This window comes from Ooceraea biroi, chromosome 6 (genome assembly GCF_003672135.1).
Source record: "Ooceraea biroi isolate clonal line C1 chromosome 6, Obir_v5.4, whole genome shotgun sequence".
In the NCBI taxonomy this organism is placed as follows: Eukaryota; Metazoa; Arthropoda; class Insecta; order Hymenoptera; family Formicidae; genus Ooceraea; species Ooceraea biroi.
In genome coordinates, this window is record NC_039511.1 from 16,541,505 (window position 1) to 16,562,473 (window position 20,969).

The 20,969-nt window shown below is 38.1% G+C and overlaps 5 protein-coding genes across 8 annotated transcripts; 3 read left to right on the top strand and 2 right to left on the bottom strand.

The window, feature by feature from the left end:
- Nucleotides 1-344: 344 nt before the first annotated feature.
- On the top strand, nt 345-2,501 carry LOC105284502 (protein KTI12 homolog). Of its 2 annotated transcripts, XR_002193665.2 has the most exons (7): nt 345-741; nt 824-1,112; nt 1,196-1,457; nt 1,533-1,671; nt 1,751-1,813; nt 2,026-2,365; nt 2,429-2,501. XR_002193665.2 is itself a non-coding variant. In XM_011348072.2 (6 exons), exons 2-6 carry the CDS (start codon nt 944-946, stop codon nt 2,221-2,223), a joined length of 831 nt encoding a protein of 276 aa, XP_011346374.1. In that variant the 5' UTR covers nt 345-741; nt 824-943; the 3' UTR covers nt 2,224-2,437. The 2 variants fall into 2 exon arrangements, 1 of the variants encoding a protein (XP_011346374.1); XM_011348072.2 differs by having other exon boundaries at nt 2,026-2,437.
- Nucleotides 2,502-2,617: 116 nt separating this feature from the next.
- On the bottom strand, nt 2,618-6,216 carry LOC105284503 (carnosine N-methyltransferase). Its single transcript, XM_011348073.3, has 8 exons — nt 6,098-6,216; nt 4,872-5,087; nt 4,344-4,551; nt 3,966-4,123; nt 3,505-3,645; nt 3,273-3,432; nt 2,969-3,202; nt 2,618-2,903 (listed from the first exon to the last, which is right to left on the bottom strand). The coding sequence occupies exons 2-8, from the start codon at nt 4,985-4,987 to the stop codon at nt 2,739-2,741; spliced, it is 1,182 nt and encodes a 393-aa protein (XP_011346375.1). The 5' UTR covers nt 4,988-5,087; nt 6,098-6,216; the 3' UTR covers nt 2,618-2,738.
- Nucleotides 6,217-6,457: 241 nt separating this feature from the next.
- On the top strand, nt 6,458-12,043 carry LOC105284504 (phosphatidylinositol 5-phosphate 4-kinase type-2 alpha). The gene is made up of 8 exons (XM_011348074.3): nt 6,458-6,621; nt 7,116-7,213; nt 7,550-7,660; nt 8,749-8,887; nt 8,964-9,263; nt 9,381-9,556; nt 9,655-9,809; nt 9,915-12,043. The coding sequence occupies exons 1-8, from the start codon at nt 6,484-6,486 to the stop codon at nt 10,100-10,102; spliced, it is 1,305 nt and encodes a 434-aa protein (XP_011346376.1). The 5' UTR covers nt 6,458-6,483; the 3' UTR covers nt 10,103-12,043.
- On the bottom strand, nt 11,742-14,508 carry LOC105284505 (kinesin-like protein KIF23). The gene is made up of 8 exons (XM_026970776.1): nt 14,425-14,508; nt 14,109-14,334; nt 13,921-14,024; nt 13,698-13,820; nt 13,484-13,645; nt 13,024-13,347; nt 12,684-12,926; nt 11,742-12,610 (listed from the first exon to the last, which is right to left on the bottom strand). The coding sequence occupies exons 1-8, from the start codon at nt 14,506-14,508 to the stop codon at nt 12,473-12,475; spliced, it is 1,404 nt and encodes a 467-aa protein (XP_026826577.1). The 3' UTR covers nt 11,742-12,472.
- Nucleotides 14,354-20,960, top strand: LOC105284506 (sodium-dependent nutrient amino acid transporter 1-like). Of its 3 annotated transcripts, none has more exons than XM_026970146.1 (10): nt 14,354-15,884; nt 16,074-16,283; nt 16,543-16,783; nt 16,949-17,189; nt 17,300-17,674; nt 18,118-18,484; nt 18,564-18,663; nt 18,963-19,139; nt 19,883-19,977; nt 20,044-20,960. In XM_026970146.1, exons 1-10 carry the CDS (start codon nt 15,855-15,857, stop codon nt 20,212-20,214), a joined length of 2,007 nt encoding a protein of 668 aa, XP_026825947.1. In that variant the 5' UTR covers nt 14,354-15,854; the 3' UTR covers nt 20,215-20,960. The 3 variants fall into 3 exon arrangements, with proteins under 3 accessions (XP_026825947.1, XP_026825949.1, XP_026825948.1); XM_026970148.1 differs by having other exon boundaries at nt 16,173-16,283; XM_026970147.1 differs by having other exon boundaries at nt 14,354-16,283.
- Nucleotides 20,961-20,969: the final 9 nt, after the last annotated feature.

The window sequence follows — 20,969 nt, forward strand, 5'->3', positions numbered from 1 at the left end:
AATGTCACGCGTAAAATGATACGTCCCATTGCTCTGATTGGCTCTGCCCGATACACCTGATAAGCTAATAATACGTGATTGCATTCATTTTGTTTTTAATTTACGAACGTAATCTATTTATTACACAATATTATCTGCTTACGGCGTAATTTTATATCATTACGTCATTGTGTTATAATAATATAGCCGGTTAGGCGCAAATATGCCGAATTTATGATCAAATCTTTCCTCGAGTGTTCCGTGATCAACTAGCTCAGTCGATATCGATATTAATATCGATATCGTTGAAGAAATCGATCGATATCATTTCACGAGTAAAAAATACATGGAATTCTTTTTTAAATATTTATGTCTTCAGCCTGCCTAGGTTATTTGATGCTATCCTACTTTAACAGTTTATACTCTTGTTTCCTTTTTCTCAATTTGTCTCTTCCCCTTTGTATTCTTTTTTTTTAATAATTTATTTCAATCTCCACCTCAAGCCTAATTTTTAATATTTACACTTTCATCGTATCTCTCTCCTCTCTCTGTTAAAAATAAAATAGAGATATGTATAAAATTTTTTGTTTTCACCTCCATACACTATACAGAAATATCAATTTTCTAATCACATGTCTAAATTCTAACCGCTTCATAATTTTCCTGCACCTCCTGCACTGAAACAGCACATGTTCGGTCGTATAGTACCAAGTGGCGTATTTTTAGGTTAAATACAAATAACAGATCATTCTACTAACAAAAGTTGGTTAATTTGATTTCTCTGACATAATTTTATAAAATTAGGTTGCAGATATCATTAATACACATCTCTTTGCAATTTTAGTGACATCAAATCTGTGAGGTGCATATTGATTTGTGCATTTTATTTTACTCATATCTACGGGATTAGAACATGTACAAAACTTGAATCTGCCGAGATATTCAAGGTGTTGTGCTTGCAACAATGCCACTGATACTGATAACTGGCATTCCCAGCAGCGGAAAAACAACGAGAAGCTTAGAATTAAAGGAGTATTTTGAAAAACGATTCCAGGATAGACGGAAGGTAGAAATAATCAGCGAATATGACACAATAATTAAGACAGGCTATGATAAAAATACATTTTATGCCGGTCAGTAAGAATGGAATGAAGCAAAAGCTCTTGTTTTGCAATATTCGAGTGTTACAAAATAATAAGTCCATGTTCTATTGTAGACTCTAAGAAAGAGAAGATTGTTAGAAGCAGTTTAAAATCGGACCTTCAACGCCAAATAGATACACATGATCTATCGATATTTGACGGCAGCAATTACATCAAAGGATATCGATACGAGATCTACTGCATGACTAAATTATATAAGACTCCACAGTGCACATTACATTGCGATATACCAGTGGAACATGCTTGGCTGTTGAACGAAAAACGTGTCGAGTCTGAACGATATAACAGGGAGATATTCGACGCGCTTGTAGCGAGGTAATTATGATGATCTGTTGATTATGATTTCCCTTCCCTATAAGCTAAACGTTCAAACACTTATAAATCCAACAGATATGAAACACCAAACGGTGGAAATCGATGGGACGCTCCACTCTTTGCAGTTACACCAGAGGATGAATTGATGTATGATGAAATTTATAGGTCGCTCTATGAAATCGCTTCACCAAAACCAAATCAAAGCACACAATGCGTCGGTATCCTGTTGATTTTTGTAATTTTTTTGTTTTACACATAAGAATCCAGTGAATATCGTATATTTATTCTTTCAGGCACCGCTAGCAGCCACAAATTATCTGTACGAATTGGATAGAATAACGCAAGATGTGATAAATGTAAGTAATTTGAAAGTATTTAAAAATTCAAAAGCAGTTGATTATTGTATATCAGAATGTGATCGTAATAGCTGTACTGTCTTGTTTTTGTCTTTCAAATTGTACAATGAGATATAGTACATATTTTATCGGATACCTACATATAGACAGATAATAATAATAAAAAATTACTAATTAATAATAAATACATATTTTTCTTTTTTATTACAAAGGCAATATTGTCGGCAAAAAAAATGGGAATAAACAATGATATAAAGATACCGGGCTGCAATGCGACCGTTGAAAAATCTGGAACCGCACCACAACTTATGAGATTACGGAGGCAGTTTTTGACTTACAGTAAAATGCAACAGAGCGGAATCGATCAGATCGCCGCATTATTCGTACAATATCTCAACAAAAATTTGTAACAAAACGGAAAAATTAGATGTATATATATATATATATATATTTCTTTAATTTTCTGCTATTTCAGAATTTTATGAATATATAGGATGATACAATATGTCGCTCATACAACGTACAACTGTACAATGAGAATCATCGGTAAAGGTTTGTAAAAACTATTTGTCAAAATGTATACTCTTTCTGTTCTAATGGTGACATGATAAACAGGAAAGACCAGATATTGTCCCGAATTATGATATACCGATCGATCCCAATAAACGATTCCTTTAGTTGTGGCAAAGTTGAAACACGTAATCTAGTATCACTGGGACTAGGCTTTCAAGGAATAAGCCTTACGCTTGAACGACTTGTCGATAAAGATGTCGCCAAAGACAGGTATTAAAAAAAAGACAAAAGAAAAACAAAATGTTTCTACATATTATGCAGTCGCACTTCACACAATGATCGAGGAATCAGACACTCAACAACCTTTTAAGTCTTCAATGTTTGCTTCATTAAAAAAATAATTTGCTCATTCTTAGTTCTCTTGTTCCTGCGCGCCGTTGCTTTCATTGTGAGTATAATTTACACTGTCTATGTGTTCGCGGGGTTTTCGACAAACGAAGTACACGCTGTTGTATTCGCACTGCAACATGCTGTTGACGTTCTGGGCGTAACGCGTTTTCACCTGTGTCTTCTCCTTCTGAAAATGAAACGTGTCCGTGAGTCAGTCTGCGAATACCGTGTACATCGAATGCAGGAACTTACCTCCAGCTGGAAACCGAATCCGAGAATAACGTCGCGAATGGCGTCATAACTTGGTTCGATTGATTCCTCATTGGGTAGGTCACTGAAGTGATAGAGCAACGGTCCGAGATTTATCCAAACTCCACCTGGCTTCAGAATCTTATAAATTGTCTCGATAAATTGCACGACATTATTAGCACAATCTATGAAGAAACACGTGGCGACACAATCCCAATGATTATCTTCCGTGTAAACCTGAATTAGATTAAATTTTAAGTTAAGTGATCATTATGTTTACTTGCGTGATTAAGATCCACTGCGTTACCTCTAAGAAGTCACCCGCAGTCATGGAAAACTGCGTGATTCCCGGCAGGCTCGGGCTCACATCAGGGAAGCAGACCGCTTGCGTTTGATGTTCAGGCTTCAAGTTGTTCATGTACTGGTGAACCCATGGATATACTTGATACGAGTTCACATCTCTACACCTGTTTTAAGGAAAAAAAAATTATGGAGGACTCGCAACATCAGCAAGTAACGTCAATCCTATTGTCACTTACTTGTTCAATACAAAATTGGATGCAAACAGCATAAATAAGGAAAACTCATTTCCTTGACAAGTATATCCACGCTTCGCTATTTCAAAGGCAAGACGACCCAGTCCCGCTCCAGGCACTAAAATATGCACGTCCGATGGTGTACTGAAAATTCAGCTATCATTCAATATATCTCTTGACTTTGTTTCGGCGTAACTTACAAGGGAAGCTTTTGTGGAATCTTAAAGATTTCACGCGAGCTACAACTTTTTCAGAAATCTGCTCGTTCTGTCGAGTAAGTAACGAAAGATCTTCAGAGTTCAGCTTAAGAAGTAAGATCCGAATAAGTCGAAGAAAATTATCCAGAAAGATTTGAAACATTTACAGTCATTTAGACTCTCTGAAATACTTTTAAGTTTCCCTTGTTAACTTTCTTTGGTGTTTTAGTAAATAATAACTTCTTACGCAATAATGGATTATCATACCAATGTTCCAATGGGAATTGATATAATATTTCATCTATAATCGGTTGATAGCACGCTTTTCGTTCCTCAGTACCTTCTGTGCTCCAATCCCGGACCAATTGCTTAATCGTAGCCTGAACCTTTTCTTGGTCCGCCATTATGGGCCTTGGAGTTAAAGTCTGCAATAATAACCTATATTTATATTTGTGTGTAAAAGTGGCCATAAAAGACACCATTAAACATAAACTTGGATAAGATATACAATAGAAACATTTAATGTGTGCTATTTTAACGTATTTAACATATTGGTTATAATGAAAATATTAATATAACGGAATGTTATTTTGAATTAAATTGAGTCTACTGCACAATGTATGTTAAATATTGAATATTCCTTACACTATCAACTTGTGCAGTAGTCGGACAGACATTTTCGAATATGTGTGCCACATCCTTTATTATGAGCTTTATAATTTGGTCGTTGTTCTCGATACATCGTTTCACCTCTTGCAAGTGCTCCCTATACTTTGACAGAAGCTTTTGATGATGCTGTGGCAAACTGAGAAGGTAGGATTCTGTTTTTTTTACTCGCTGCAGAGAATGTGGTCTGTATGAGAAAGAATAGCAAAGTAAGTCAATAAACAATAGTTTATTTCAGAAATGAATATGTGTTCTTAGCACATATTCACGCATCATGGAGATGATTTTTGTTTAAAACATAGCTTAAACACAAAAGTCATTTCAATAATCGATCAGTAAGGTAACTATTTGTTTAAAGCTGGCAATTTGATAGAATAATAAAATCTGACACAACTATCGCGTTTAATTGAATCGTCATCAATGTTAATTGAGAACAAGGCAAACGCACGAAAGTGCGATACGAATGAGTGGATTGGTACCGGTTTCTAAATTTCTTATCGCACCCACTTGTAATATCTAAACGCGGAAACAATCCTTTGGAAGTGTTTTCGTTCTTCCTCGTCCTCGTAACTGTTGTTTATTTTTCTTGGATGCGGATTCGCCGTTGTATCCATCGCTTCCATCTTTACCTTGCTCCTCAGTTTCTCGCGGTCCACGTACGGTGTACGCGCGGGCCTTGTTTTGCTCCGAGAAGTTGGAGTCTCTTCTCACGCGCGTTATGACCTATTTTCATAGGTGGCAACTGTACTCATCTGCACTTTGTGCACTTACAGCGAAAGAAATGTTTCTCAACTTGAAATAAAGGGAACGAAAATGTAATTAATAAGTATCGTTCGCTCGCACATCTTTATTGAAAACGAACAACTATGTTTACTTGAAATTTCGAGAAAGCGATAAGAAAGAAACAGAACACAAAATATTGGGTTTATATTGATATGGAATTATATTAATCGAGAAAATTCTCGATTTTTAATACAATTTAATACAAATAAAACGTAAACGTTTTACTAAAATAAAAATACCTAAAGTGCAATATAAAATAAATTTATAGAAACTACATATACTTGGGCTGCGGTCCAGTTGACGTTTTAAATGTTCCAGACCATTTTGTCCTTTTTCTTCTTCCAAATAAAGCGAAGCAAAGAAAGTGTTTTGAATCATTAACTGGACTACAGCCCGATCTAAAGATAAATCTAGGGTTTTATTTTTTATTCTTTTATCTGTTATTTAGCTTCGTATGGCATAAAAAGAGTACGCGGAAAAGGTTTAAAAAAAGGAAACAAATGTATCTCTTGAATTAAAAATACTCGAAACTGAAACAGTTCGAATCAATCCTGTCATCTTGTCAATCCTAGATCGTAAACAGCGCGACGCGATCGAATAACCTCAAAGTCGCCGAACGAAGCCGAAGCGCATCTTCGTGCGAGAATGATTTGATTACTACCTCCACCCAGTCTTACGGGAAATCAAGGGACTCTAAAATACGCATCGTCAAACGTTGACAATGCACGTCGACAGGTACCGTGACCGATTTCTTGCGACAATCGTAAACCGCTCTCGCGTTCGCCATTTTTAAAAGGAGCTCGACATGCAGTCGTGCGTCGCGACTACGCCATTGAGGGGGTCTCACGAAGACCTGGTGGAGGGGAGAGGGGGGGCTAGAGCATGAAGTGCGCGGCGGTGAGGTAACGCGAGGTAGGTGGTGGGTGCGTGCGACGTTTGTACATACGTACGTCGTGATTTCAGTGATTCGTTTTCGTGCAGGGTCGGCGAGGTGCAGGCGCGGCGATCCGTTCGGTTCGCGGTTCATGGGCGTGTAAGGCGTGTTCCGTTCCGTCGTCGTCGAGCTGAGGAAGCCGCCGATCTCCGCCCGGATGCCACCGCGGTAACGCGGCACGGTGTTTTTCGCGCGCGCGTTCCGTAGAGGCGAGACGACACAACGATGTAAGAGCGAAACGACGCGGGAAGAAGGGAGTATCTCGCGTTACCCCGAGCCAGGTCCGAGGGTTGGCCAGGGCTGTGAGCTGTGAGATTCCAGGGCAAAAATTATTCGCGTCTGAGCGTAAAAGTCACCTTTGACACTTAGCCGCGACGTTTCGCGCGGCAGTCGTATGCAAGTATGTCGAGCGTGCCGCAAATGTCCAGCGGGCTCAGCAAGCTGAAGAAGAAACACTTTCGGGTGAAGCACCAAAAGGTTAAACTGTTCCGTGCGAACGAGCCATTGCTCAGTGTGTTTATGTGGGGTGTTAATCACACGGTAAGTGCGCGGCGCGTTTCTCTCTTTATCTCTCTATCTCTCTCTATCTAGTCTCTGCTTGTGCTAGACTCGCGCGCGCCTGGCAATTTACGTGAATAACAGCGTACAGATCGTCATACGTCATCGTCGTTATGCCATTTTTTTCATCTCTGCATGGAATATTTATCATAATCGGCTGGCGGATTATTGCGTCACTGTTCGCCGAATGCGACAGTAGTGCGCGAATCCGATGCGTCTCGCGTGAATCGAGACGATTACATTTATAGTTACTACCAATCTGATTTCACAATTTTGTCATGCATACATGCGTAGATAGTTGGCAAGGTGCATTTATTACGTTCTAGGCTGATCAGTCCACGTTCCGCGTAGCGTTTTCGCCTAACAATCGATCGTTCTACTTGAATTTGATCTCTTGAACTCTTAATTAATTGAGCTTGAAACCTCTCGAGTAAGATAAATAAATGTATGCTTATCTCATATTTGCTGCATTGCAGATAAACGAACTTAGTCACGTTAACATTCCAGTAATGCTCTTGCCAGATGATTTTAGAGCTTACAGCAAGCTAAAAGTGGATAATCATCTCTTCAACAAGTAAGTTCCTTTTCTGTAACTGTCACTGTACAATTGTGTGTAATTGACTTTGTTACATGTTACATCTTATATGTAATATATGTTTTGAGTGATATTTTGCCTTATTTGTTTGTATATCCATGCCATTTCTAAATATACTCGAGCAACTGTATACGTACAATGAGACATATTTTTATGATATAACTGCTCTCTATACGTATAGTGCTGAGTACCAAGCCAATAAATTGGCAACTGATCTCAACTTTAGATTCGTTTATGCTGATGAAACAAAAATATGCAACGTATCTTTAATACCATCTAGTAGGCGTCTGTTTACATAGAATGTATCCTTTGCAGAGAAAATATGCCCTCCCACTTCAAAATCAAAGAATATTGTCCGTTAGTCTTTAGAAACTTGCGAGAGAGATTCGGAATAGACGACTTGGATTACAAGGAATCGATGACAAGGTAATACTGTGACATAAAATTATTTTCCCTCGCAAATTGTAACGTATAGTTTATGTATATAAAATGCGTAAATGTGTAAATATACATTCTGATATGTGCTACATTATGACACACGGCGGCAAGCGCACTGTTACTTTTTTGTCGAGAAGTTAAGGCAAATTTTCTTTATGGTTGCATGGTGTTACGTACGTCGCTATTATATTAGGGATGAATGGCTGTATAATGTGAGGATTTTGATGTGATAGATGTCGGGTGTTTAATCCCTCGCGAGCAAAGCAACGTTCGGATTTGGTCGAAGGCATGAGCGGAAGGACTCGTCAGTTGGTTCAGCGCTCCGCTACCACTCCGTCGATCACCTTTTCCTCTCCTACCTCCTCGCGCAATCCGATCCTAAACAAACCACTGCGTACCTGCAGTTTTAAACCGAAACGCCTGAGGTTAGCGAAACTTGATTTTGTCATGCTGTGCGTGTCGTTTCTGCTTAATGCAGCTAGAGACCTGGAGTAAGGAACGAAAATCAGCGTGACTAAGCAAAATAATTCGTCGATATATTATATCTATTAATGATCGCTAATTAAAAAAACACGGTAGTATCGAAACACTTTAGAAGTGTAATCTACCGCTTTTCGGATTTAAAGCATGGCGAGGATTGAATCATCGTTATTATTAAAATATCGCTTTATCAGATAACCGAGATGATTAACAAGCTAAGTGCTTCTTATCGAAGATGACAGTATCTAATAATAACGAATAACTGTCTCAGTCAGATCATAATAATGGTAACAATAATATCAAAGGCAATAAAAGCAATATTCATCTCAATGATTTGCACAATTACTAACTAATAATATTCCATTGATTAATTACAACTGGCTATTATCGTGTTTATTCAACTACTTCAAATATCCTATCAATTATTTAATATTCTACTCTCGATAATGATTCATTCGTGTTGGACAAGCTCGCACTCCCACATGTAGCACTCCACGTCGGCGATCATTCGTGTTTCGAATCATCGTTTGATTCCTCCGTGTGTGTACGGTGGTGTAGCTTCCGTGTCACTTCTTTCTTCTTCTTTCTCTTTTCAGATCGCAACCGATACTTGATGATTCATCCGGAAAAAGTGGTGCAAAGTTTTACCAGTCTTATGATAAGCTGTTCATAATTAAGACTCTTACAAGCGAGGAAGTAGAGAGGATGCATTCGTTCTTGAAACATTATCATCCTGTAAGTACAATCGAGACGATTATTTGAGGCAGTACGTAGATCGATAAGCTACATTGCAATGGCGATTACCTTTCAGTACATCGTTGAGCGGCATGGAAAGACACTGTTGCCACAATATCTAGGCATGTATCGACTGACTGTTGACGGCGTAGAGCACTACGTAGTCGCCATAAGGAATGTATTCTCAAATCACTTAATGACACACAAGAAATTCGACCTGAAAGGTTCAACGGTAGACCGAGAAGCGTCGGATAAAGAGAAGGAGAAAGATCTTCCTACCTACAAGGACAATGATTTTGTCAAGGAGGGCATGAAGATTTACATCGGAGAAGAAGCCAAAGCTAAACTAATAGAAACGTTAACCGCCGACGTAGACGTGAGTTTCACGCACCGCGAAGCTATCTTGATGAAAATCTCGGGATAAAAATTGCACGAGAATTCGCGAGAGAACTTGTGACCGAGGTGCTCCAAGTAACTTGTTTTATCTTTACAGTTCTTAACAAGATTACATTTGATGGATTACTCTTTGCTGCTCGGTTTGCACGATTGCGCGCGCGCTGAGCAGGAGAGCAGGGAACGTGCGGAACGAGAAGACGATGAGGATAATCATGAAGACGAGGACGACAGTGAGTCCGGTAGTGGATTAGAGTCTCGAGGACCGTTGGTAGAGTAAGCGGATATTTCTTATTTCTATTTCTTACATATCTTTTGTCCGTGTTGGAAAAGAACTGTGAAAGTTATTTTATTCATTGATGATTGGTTCGCAGCCGCTTATGGGGTTGGAGTGGCGTTGGCCACGCGGTTACCAGCATGGCGACACCTCCCGAATCACCGCACGCTGCGTTAATGCGCGACACTAGTCTACAATACGAAGATGCGATAATACCAGAATTAGATATTTATGCTATTCCTAGTAAAGAAGGTATTCTATTCTCTTCTCGACATAACTTAACGACATAACTTAATGATCTCTTTATTCGATGCAAATGCAAAAATGTCACGACTCACTTCGTATGTCGTTGTCTAGGTGCCCCCATGAAGGAGATTTATTTTTTGGCCATAATAGACGTGTTGACACATTATGGCGTACGTAAGCAGGCGGCAAAGGCGGCCAAAACGGTCAAGTACGGTGCTAACGTCGATGGTATATCCACCTGTGATCCAGAACAATACGGCAAGCGATTTATAGAATTCATGAGCAAAGTCATAGAGTAAGGGTATTATCGATCCTGCTGTGCGTAAAAGTGACAAAATTACGACGATATTACCGCTTATGTGTAACTATCGGAGTGTGATACAGTTTACCGCGATCTGCACGAGAGAGAGAGAGAGAGAGAGAGAGTCCTGGAGATGATCGTCGTAAGTCTCGACTCGGTTTACTTTCTCGACATCGGTCTCTTCTCGATAGTGCTTTCATTCGCGATACGCGCGATATTGGATAGAAGCGCGCGACAAACCGCTTGTTTCGCAAGTGTTTTTAAACGAGTGCGTGCTTCGCCGCATATTTCTGTCGCATAACTTTGTCACATCTTACGAGACTGGTAAACTCTTCGTTCTGTCAATTATAATCTATCGTATACTCTATTGTGTTTCGTTCACACTCGACCGTACTAATCGTGAAGGAGACACTGTACGATCGGTTTCTCGCAGTATTCGCTTGAAATTTCTCCGCGTTTTTTCCTAATTGAAACATCATGCGTACAACGCGTGTACATACGCATGATGGCAATAGCAACAGTGAAGACTTTCGCAAAATGAAAAATGATGCCTCCTCTTTTCTCTGTCCTCCCTATTCTCTCATTCGCATTGCAAATATTTAACGGTGACAAGAGAGCAATAACGTTCAATCGCATTGCAAAGAGAATTAATTATGTAGGAGTATATGCGCATATTGGACAAGCAGTCTATAATTGCTATCTACGGATTGAGTTAAAACGCAGCCGCACAATGCTTATCTATCTGATATCGATAACTGTAACGTTTCGCGAGAATATTCAGCCATTTTGGCAAGATGACGATGGGCATAAGTCATGTACGCTGCAAAAAGATGTCTACTGATTTGATGTCACTATTGCAATAAATCTTGGCACAACGATTATAGAGCTGCCCGGAATACCAGAACCGGTTATCGTGTAAGATGTAATTTCAGCTCGGGACGACGAGCGACGAACATCCGGTTGGTAATTCTGCGCGGCCAACTTATACGTCACGTATACACACGCACGTACATGTACGCATGCATATACAAGTCGCAAATAAATATTACACTCCGTAGTTTGGTCCGATTAATATGTGTTACAATAATCGCGAGTTAACGCGACACCTCGGGTAACCAGTTTAATTACTTTGTGAGGAATACTTAGAGGGACGTGAAATGATTCGTTGTACGGTGTTACGCACGATACATATCTTCTCTTTTATATTCGTTACGTCACACGAGTCAGTATTCGCTAATAATATTACAGCTCGGAAAAAGAGGTGCGCGCTGATTTTGCGGAGCGGTCTACTGTAAAATTCCTGCACAACAATAATTCATTTCTTGAAGATTTCGCGCGAATCGATTCTCTAGCTTTGTTTTGTATTCACGATTTTAGCGAGAGATGTTTGATGAAAAAGTTGGACGAAACCGTCGAGCAATTTATATCGCTGTCTATGAAAAATAAGAATGTACACCGTTGCGTAAGACAATATCTTTAAATACTCTAATAATATACTTTTACACACGCACTACACGACACACATATTATGATTTGTTAGAGCTGATCGTAATATAACACTAATAATTAATATATTCATCTATGTATAGTTTCTTGTGATACTTGGTATAATTTTATATATTTTATCACTTTGTTGCTTGCTGAGACTAGCGGGTGTGATAGACGAAAGGAGGAGGGAAAGGAAGAAGAGATATGCATCGCTCTGATATTTGTCGCAGGATATTTTATGTTTCAAAACTACAGTTGGTTTCTGTGCGACTATTGATCTTGTAAAGTAATGAATGAAAATAACGATTAAAGCCTGTCTCGAAAAGCGCGATTCTTTACATGCAACAGCGTTCTAGTAAATAATCACAATCCACCGCATCCGTTAGTATGCATCTTCGTGTGGCAATGACAAGTTTTTGTTCACATTCAAATAAACTGAGATTCATTGGTATGCAAAGTGTTTATCCAGCTTTATTATGTGTTTAAGATAACGTGGCAGTCTCTTTCAGTTCGATTTAACGTTTGAACATGTGTACAGAGTCCGTCTTCCAGCTTATACGTTACAAAGTATGGGTACTTTGGAATTTAAGCATTAATTAAAGCACAATTATATTATGTTATATACGCTATAACTAAAAACAAAATACAAAAAACTAAGCTATTGCTTCTCGCGTGACATATTAGTCTTCTATTGCTGGATTACAAAGTGACATTAACTGGTCAAATTCCAAGGTATCGATACAAGACACTAAAAATGATACAATCCTAAATATATATCTGTTAAATAAAGGAGAAATAAACGATGAATAGTGTAAATTTTGTAACCGTCTTAAGAATTATGCTTCACTGGAACTTACATATATGTACATAAGATGCCTTCTTATGTACGCGTTGGACTATTTTCTGGATTTATCTGCCCATTACGTCGTTTCGCTCTAGTTGGAGATAGTTGCTTCAAACATTCTACATCATTAAATACAATTTGCGCTCCGCCACCCGACGTTGGCAATACATCGGCCTGCAATGTACGAAAATACACGACGGTTATGACATCAACAAATCTTCAAAATAACGCTGTAAGCGCAGATTACCTTGTATAATTTGGTCTCGAGTTCACCGTCCGTGTCTTGTTCCTGCGAGTAGAGGCAATATTTGATGGATTTGGTTGCGAAAGTTTTCGGATTTGTCAGCTTCGTGAGGCAAGTCTGCCTGCAAGGTGCGATTTCTGGCTGCAGGATCGTGCCAGTCGGAACGATTCCGGCTGGATAATGATTTATCCACCTATCTGCATTTTGCGATCGCCGATATCGTGGATTCACTACCGGTATCTTACTCTGCATTAAAGCACCGTACGATTAATCCAATGTCTGTCGATCGAAAAATAAAAGTTATTCGGCACTAGTCAGTTGGATACTTTACCATTCTTGTCACATTCGTTTTCAATTTGGGTTTAGACACAGGAATTACAGTGTCGGCGGTTGCAGATGTTGACAAAATCTCAGAATTAACGTCAGTTAATTCTGAGGAAGATTTCTCCTTGGATGTTGTCGCGATTGGCTCTTCTGGAATCGTCGATTTTCGCCTCACATTCATGCATAGTCCTTCCGTGGACGTCACAGGTTCTTCCACAATATCCATTCTCGTATTTGCAGCTGTTGGTGATGTCATTGAAACAGCACAAGTAATATCTTCAGATTTGTTTACCAATATCTGCTTCATCAAGTTTAGTTTATCATCCTTTTTCTTGATGCATCTCTAGAAACAATTCTGATTTTAATGCTTGAGCAATCAAGTAATTTTGTGCATTCAAGAAATAATTGAGACACTGTGATCTTTAGGAAAAAGAATGTTCATTTACTGTTGTATTATTATAACAAGAGCTGAAATATACCTCAAATTGTTCGCGTTGTTCCCGTAACTTTGCCTCCAACTCTACGACTATTCTGTCAGTTTCCGCTTGTATCGTGGCGTTGCATTTCTCTATTATTTTTTGCTTGTCCGTTGTGTGTTGCTTTAGCTGCCTGTCCCTGTATCTCAACTGAACAAAAATTGTATATCAATACAATCTATCATACACATTAAAACAAACATATGACATAAAGTTACATTAGAGAAACATTTACTTCTTGTTGCATATTCTGTATAACCTCGTGCGCATTGTTTAATTTGTATATCAAACTATCGATTTGGCTTTGTAATTTATAGACCCGGCCCTCCAATGTAAAAATCTAAACAATTTCCATATAATTCTTAATAAAATAACGCATACAATTGTATGCAACACATTATTATATTTCCATATTATTGTATTAATAATCTCATGTGTACCACATTCCTCAGTTCCTCATTACTCTCTTTCATCGATACATTGTCTCTCTTTAGAGACATCTTTTCACGTTCCAACTCAACCAATATGTTTCTGAAATTATTTTCTGGAAAAATCATTTCACATGTACGTTAAAACATATAGCTGTAAATAATGTCATTAAATTAAAAACACAAAAACTTATTGGTACGTTTCTGATGAACATCTTCCCGCATTAAATCTCTTCTTTGGATACGTTCTTCCACAAGTTGCAGCAATTGCGCGATAACTTGCTCATTATTTAAGTCCGTCAATTCTGAATTAGGAAGTGGCTCCACACTGCAAATCAAGAAAATTATATGATATAAAAGAAACGTAAACAAGACCTCGATCAAACAAAATTGAAATTGCTTTAAATTGTAATTTATATAACAAGACTGTTAGACAACTAACGTAATCATCGTTCCGAAAAGGCATGAAACTTAGCTATCGCAATCAATCAACAATTGGACTTTATTTCAACAAACTCGCGTCGACAGTTTACAGCACAGCACGACACACGGCAGAAACGCGGAACCGAATAACACATTTGAAATCAGCGCACATGACATGCCTAATCAGCAATCTCAAAATACCGTTTGTCGATAAGTCGATGGAAACCGGATTATCGATTATCGATCAAATGATTGAGCCTTTCTTTGCCGAATGCTTCGAGATGGCGACACTGTTCGTTCCGGCGCGCTGGAATCGAGGCTAGAATTTCGAACGCGATGGAAATTAATTATTTAAATGACCGTCATGTTTATTTCTGCGAGTAAAAAACCGTAAGAGCATCTTTTTCCATAATGATGATTTTTTAGAACGTACACTATGAATACCATCAAACCGGTTACAAGCTAGGTAATTCGTAAAATTCGAAGACAGCTTATTTGGAATATTTTTCTTATACGGCCATCTTTTTTTTATTTTTATTTCCATATCACGTTATCGCATTTATCCTACTCGTCCATAAAACGTTGTTTAAAAAGTATCCCCAACATCCATGTGTTATCTTATTGATAGTACTCATCGCTATTTCATATAATCCCTTTATTCCTCTCGTAATGCCATTTACGACCAGTCTCTCTTTCCTCGTGGTTCTTGACAGATCTGGGTTTGCTAGTTATTTGTCTGTAAGTACTGCATTTTATTTAACGAAGGTGAGTAAAGACAATCTCTTGTTATACATCGTATACAAAAAAAGCATGCATTTGGCACACTTTTCGATCATATAATTGCTACTAGTTGCTACTTGTGAAGATATAGCTATAAAGAGAGAGTGTCAAAGTTAATCGATTCTTATTTGATTAAGAAAATAACACTCCTATGAATAAATTCTTATGGTAATTGTTAACCTTGCTATCGATCTTATTAGTATAACAGCTGTAATATCGCAGAGTATGATTTATGTGACGTTTGTAAATTCCTCAAGAATGAATCGTTATCGCCAATACTCCTGTGCAAAGCAACGTGAAAATTTTTAATTAAATCATAAATGTCACGAGCAACTTTAGCAATTTATCCGAGTCATCTTTTTCGTTCAGGTCTTTTAATGCTCGTGAAATGTTTTATTAATTGATCATATCGATGCGATGCACGAATTTCGAAGATTTCCGTTGGCGAAATTTATTCACTTATATGTACTTATTTTATTTAAACATAAAAGAACGAGTTCTCGTAGAACGGTCATAATTGTTCTTTTCAGCTGCACTGCTGAACTGGTGCAATTAATAAGTTATAGAGTGAGAAAAAATATACTTGTCTCACTTTAACGTATTGCACTAGTTCAGCAGTGCAGCTGAAAAGAACAGACTTTATATTCATGTCATTTGCCGATCTATTTTATAACTGTTTTACTAATGCAATGTACGAATTAAACTTTCGAAAATAGTGGATCAGCGGAAAGGTTCCAGCAAGGATGGGACGAGGGTTCCGGATGGGAAAAAAGGTAAAAATGAAAAGAAGAAATTAATCAAAATAAAGAAGAATTTTGAAATCGTATATGCTGCGTTCGCTCTATCTATCATATATTTTCTATATTGAATGAGTAATTAAGATAGCCTGATGCTGATTAGCGTAATTTCATCGATTCTCATCGTCGAATTATTCCGTAGCGCTCGATAAATTAATGTTTCAGTCTGTGGATGTTCGCTGTTATCGGACGACGCATTTCTGGAATCGCGTTATGAGCAGTAAATTATTTCGAACATCCACAATTGGTTGCACATTGTTTCAGACATCATACACGGTTTCGGACGGCGTTATAAATCATGCTTTCGTCGTGGGCGATGAAACAATAAATCAAAATGGCGTCGACATTAGTGAAGCTACCCATGAAAGTAATGCGGTAACTATCCTTTATACAGAAACAATAAATCTACCAATTCAACTTAAATAGCAACGAAAAACTTTCTGAATAATTTAATATTTTCAATTAATTTTTAATATGAATAATTTTATATAAGAAAAACACTGATGCAAAGTTTTTGCATTAGAATCAAATATTTTGACTACTTTTTATTACAAATAGAAAAGAAAAAAGGAAAAACAGGACACGCAAATAATTTGTTTTATTTATTGCACGTATTTTCGTTACAAAACTGAAGCGACAACAATGGGGAAACGACAGGGAATTTTTGCTATCCTGCATCGCCATGTCGGTAGGTCTTGGTAATGTGTGGCGATTCCCATTCACGGCATACGAGAACGGCGGAGGAGCTTTTCTGATACCATATATCTTCATCCTGCTCATCGTAGGCAAACCGATTTATCTGCTGGAGATGATCTTGGGCCAATTCTCAAGTCGCTCCGCCATAAAAATTTGGGATCTCTCACCGGCATTCAGAGGTACGCGCTATGTTTATTTCGATGCATCCTTTTTTCAATCCTGATTTTAATCTGATTATGTTACCTTCAACTTTACTCGTTGCAATAGATATTACATAGAAATGCAAGATACTAAACGATAAGAACAACTAAATGTAATACAATGCGAGTAAAATAATTCGACAGGCATTGGCATCGCACAATTCATAATTATGCTGGCATTGGCGTCTTATTACTGTTCTCTGATGGCATTGACGCTGTTCTATCTCGTAGCCAGCTTTCATAGCGAATTACCATGGGGTAGGTGTCGACCAGAATGGGGTGACCATTGTGTGGACTCTTTACCCGGAAACAATAACGACAAGATGAACATCAGCTATGTCATGAGGAACATCAGCTACTCCAGTTCTGCCGAACTATACTTTTAGTAAATTAATCATATCAAGTGATCGGATTAGTTAATTATCTACTCATCAGAGACATTTATTATATGTATATTAAACATGAGACATTCTGTTTGGGTCTCTTTGTGTTCAGCAAAGAAGTTCTGCACGAAAAGGATAACATTGACGACGGTATCGGCATGCCGGACTGGCGTTTGACAATTGCGCTACTTGTCAGTTGGCTGACGGTCTTCCTGGTGGTGATACGCGGTGTAAAGAGCTCCGGCAAGGCAGCATACTTCCTGGCGATATTTCCCTACGTCGTTCTCATCGTGTTGCTTGTGCGAGCAGTAACACTGAACGGTTCCGTCAATGGTATCCTATACTTCATCACTCCGACGTGGCAACAGTTGCTGACGCCGATGATCTGGTACCACGCTGTCGCGCAGTGTTTCTTCTCGTTGACCGTCTGCTTTGGCGCCGTCGTCATGTTCGCCTCGCACAACAAGTTCCATCATAATGTGTATCGGTCAGTAGGTATTTTCAAATTTTTCTTCAGATATAGAATTCGTTTCATATTCCCATTGAAAAGTTTCGGACATTGACTCATCGATCGTACATCAACGTCGTCACCTATAAGTATTTGTTCACAAGTATAGTATCTTTGTCCATATAGAATTCGAAATTTTTTAAATCTTTTCATTTGCTCTTTAATCATTCTTTGCTTGTTCGTCCAGCTGGTAATCTCCGATTTTTAAATTCTAAGAACAAATAACTCCGTTAGCTTTTACCACGAAATAGAGAGAGCTGCTTTTATCATCTTCATTATTGCATCTTTAAAACATGCAAAGAGGATGTAGCTGAGCAAACACTTGCGAACCTAGTCGATATGTTAATCAAAGTATGCTGATGAAAGTCCAAGTGCCTAAAGACCGTCATGCTTAAATTCTGTGGTTTTGGTATGTTGATTAGAGACGCGACGATTGTGACGACCCTGGACACCTTTACCAGCCTACTGGCGGGTTGCACGATCTTCGCCATTCTTGGCAATCTCAGCCATGAATTGGCGATCGAGGACATCGGCGCGGTAGTTCGAGGCGGCACCGGACTGGCATTCATCTCTTATCCGGAGATGATTGCCAAGTTCACCGTCGCGCCGCAGTTCTTTGGTGTCGTATTCTTCGCGATGTTATTTGTCCTTGGGATCGGCAGCGCGGTAGGCCTTGCTTCAGCCGCAATCTGTATCATTCGAGATCAATTCCCGCAAATCAGATATTGGCACGTGGCGGCCGGCACCTGCTTCTGCGAGTTCTTGATTGGCCTCATTTACGTAACGCCGGTAACGCTTATTAAACGATCGATTTCAAATAAGCATTTCACGTTTCCGTTGTTTTAATGTTCCAAGCGGCTTTTTCCAGGGAGGCCAATTCATGGTAACCTTCGTCGATTATTACGTGACCTCATTCATCGCTTTTCTACCGGCCACTTTTGAGCTGATTGCCGTTGCCTGGTCGTACGGTACGTTTCGTCAAGTTTACTATTCATTTGATTCATTTAATGCGTTTGATCCAAATCTAATTCTGGGATGTCTTAATTGGCAAATAATGTCAATGATATAAGAGTGTCAAGATAAAGTTCTAAAATATTCAGAAATCGAGAGAGGAACAGAGAGAATCTCTTGAAAAATATGTTAAAATATATAGCAATCCACAATAGATACCAATATAATATACCAATTTTGAAAATTTTTATCTAAATCTCCCAAGACTATATCCGCGCGTATATAAGATAAGAAAGCAAGGCAAGATCAATTTTAGGATTGGGCAACTTCTTAAATGACATCGAATTTATGCTAAAGAGACGACTATCGATATTCTGGCGACTCTGCTGGAGCATTGTTACTCCTGGAATTATTCTTATAATCTTCTTATATACAATTGCCGATCTTAAACCGTTAAAGTACCACGATACTTTTTATCCTGATTCAGCTTACGGTGAGTCATTGAAACTTGACATAATTTATTCGATAAGTTTGAGATTATTTGATCGAAGCTCTTTCCACATAATTATTTCAATCTTATTTATTTAATAGTTTGTTAAAAAGACATTAAAATCGACAAACTTCAATTTGTCATATTTTATTAATAACTTTTTAATAATCAATGAGCGTCTGCTAAAAGCTTTTAGTAGTTGCTCAAGATTGTCATTAGACAACATATGTCAAGATCGACATCATTTATAGAGTTGCAGCTCTTATAATGCATAATTACCAGTATGCAACTTTTTGCATGCTCGCGACGTTGGTTAGAAAATAAGAATGATTTACTCGCTGTATAACACACTGATTAAAAATAGTAATGTCGAACATGCACAACAAGTAAGAATACTTATATTTAATCGAAGAAATCAAAACAGAAGGTTCGGTATGTGAGGATATTTATACAGTAGCTCGTATCACGTATTGACTTCTTAAATATAGACAATGTCGGAAAACTATCTCTTATTTATAAAACTTCTTTTGTTAATATCTTTTTAATAAGCCATGAACGACTGTTTTATTAAAATCGTATTTTATAATTAAAATCTCTTAGTGATTGCTCGGAATCATGATTTTGACAAGGTCACTGAACGAGGGTCTTCTTATCGATACTTTTGCCAATGATTTATTTTATGTTAGAATATGATAAATACAAGTAATAATCAAAATGCGTTCTATATGTGTTCTTTTCATCAACAGCCATAGGTTGGGTCATATTTGCCGTCGCTGTCTTGCAGATACCTTTATGGATTCTTTTCGCGATATTCAAGAAAAAGCATCTTCCTTTTCGTGAAGTAAGTTAGAACGACTCATTCTGAAAAAAATGGTGAAATATATTTATTCAAATATTCCTTTTCTAGATGATCAAGCAAGCCTTTCAGCCATCGAAATCTTGGGGCCCAAGCGATATAGAAGATCGGGCAAAATGGCTAGCGTTTAGAGATCAATGCGACGCGAAAGAGAAAAACAATAACAGGAGCGCGAATCGTGGATGGTTTCAAGGTTTGTTCCGCGTGATTTTTCAGAGATGACTGTCCACTGTTTCAATGACGAATTACGAAATAACACGTAGTAAAGATACGAGGGTTTATCATTTTACGATGTAACAAAATTCCGTGTCAGTTCAACAGAAAACACCAAGCGTTCGCATTCCTCATGTTTCATGTCAATTGTAATCCAGTCATCCTTGCTACGTAATCATAGATTTACCTGTTCCGCTTCAAAGTACCGCTCCGCGGAAAATGGAACATCGTGTGTGAATCTGACGACGTTGCCTAACGATTGCGACGGACTATTATACACAGTACACAATGCGACAATCAGCGATGATAAAGCATTGAGTACCGTCATTGTTTATCAAAAGCGAAAAGTAATTCCGAACAATAGGATAAAAAAAAAATTATTGATACAATCGTAAGTTTGTATTTTTCTCTTTTAAAGTGACGTTATCGGAAAATTGCTCCAACTAAAAGTGCAAAATCACAAAACAAGCAGAAAAATGCGACTTCGGCAAATATGTTGTTATCAATGATAAATGAAAGTATTTATATTGCAAGTTAAACTAATCGAATTTGTAGGAATTTAAGTTTCGAGAAATATTACAAACGCATTTGGATATATCAAGGAGCAAATGCATTAATAGTACACCTTGTCCTCGATTCTTCTTCTCCCCTCTCTTTAATTCTCTCGTCAATGGTACGAATTACTGATCTCCTTTTCCTTAAGAAGCATGTGCGTCACAATAACACACGTGATTATTAAAAATGTTTAGAAAGTACAAGAAATA

What these genes read in the sequence shown, in the direction of transcription:
- LOC105284502 (XM_011348072.2), top strand. Translation starts at nt 944, where the DNA reads ATGCCACTGATACTGATAACTGGCATTCCCAGCAGCGGAAAAACAACG. An exon ending in TAAAAATACATTTTATGCCG is followed by an intron (nt 1,113 to 1,195) that starts GTCAGTAAGAAT and finishes GTTCTATTGTAG; the next exon opens with ACTCTAAGAAAGAGAAGATT. An exon ending in CAAATCAAAGCACACAATGC is followed by an intron (nt 1,672 to 1,750) that starts GTCGGTATCCTG and finishes TTATTCTTTCAG; the next exon opens with GCACCGCTAGCAGCCACAAA.
- LOC105284503 (XM_011348073.3), bottom strand. Translation starts at nt 4,987, where the DNA reads ATGGAAGCGATGGATACAACGGCGAATCCGCATCCAAGAAAAATAAAC. An exon ending in CAATTCCCATTGGAACATTG is followed by an intron (nt 3,646 to 3,965) that starts GTATGATAATCC and finishes CTGAATTTTCAG; the next exon opens with TACACCATCGGACGTGCATA. An exon ending in CTGCGGGTGACTTCTTAGAG is followed by an intron (nt 3,203 to 3,272) that starts GTAACGCAGTGG and finishes AATCTAATTCAG; the next exon opens with GTTTACACGGAAGATAATCA.
- LOC105284504 (XM_011348074.3), top strand. Translation starts at nt 6,484, where the DNA reads ATGTCGAGCGTGCCGCAAATGTCCAGCGGGCTCAGCAAGCTGAAGAAG. An exon ending in TGTGGGGTGTTAATCACACG is followed by an intron (nt 6,622 to 7,115) that starts GTAAGTGCGCGG and finishes GCTGCATTGCAG; the next exon opens with ATAAACGAACTTAGTCACGT. An exon ending in TACAAGGAATCGATGACAAG is followed by an intron (nt 7,661 to 8,748) that starts GTAATACTGTGA and finishes TTCTCTTTTCAG; the next exon opens with ATCGCAACCGATACTTGATG.
- LOC105284505 (XM_026970776.1), bottom strand. Translation starts at nt 14,508, where the DNA reads ATGTCATGTGCGCTGATTTCAAATGTGTTATTCGGTTCCGCGTTTCTG. An exon ending in GCTGTAAACTGTCGACGCGA is followed by an intron (nt 14,335 to 14,424) that starts GTTTGTTGAAAT and finishes GTTGTCTAACAG; the next exon opens with TCTTGTTATATAAATTACAA. An exon ending in GGAAGATGTTCATCAGAAAC is followed by an intron (nt 14,025 to 14,108) that starts GTACCAATAAGT and finishes TGATTTTTCCAG; the next exon opens with AAAATAATTTCAGAAACATA.
- LOC105284506 (XM_026970146.1), top strand. Translation starts at nt 15,855, where the DNA reads ATGGGACGAGGGTTCCGGATGGGAAAAAAG. An exon ending in TCTCTCACCGGCATTCAGAG is followed by an intron (nt 16,784 to 16,948) that starts GTACGCGCTATG and finishes ATAATTCGACAG; the next exon opens with GCATTGGCATCGCACAATTC. An exon ending in TGCCGTTGCCTGGTCGTACG is followed by an intron (nt 18,664 to 18,962) that starts GTACGTTTCGTC and finishes GATCAATTTTAG; the next exon opens with GATTGGGCAACTTCTTAAAT.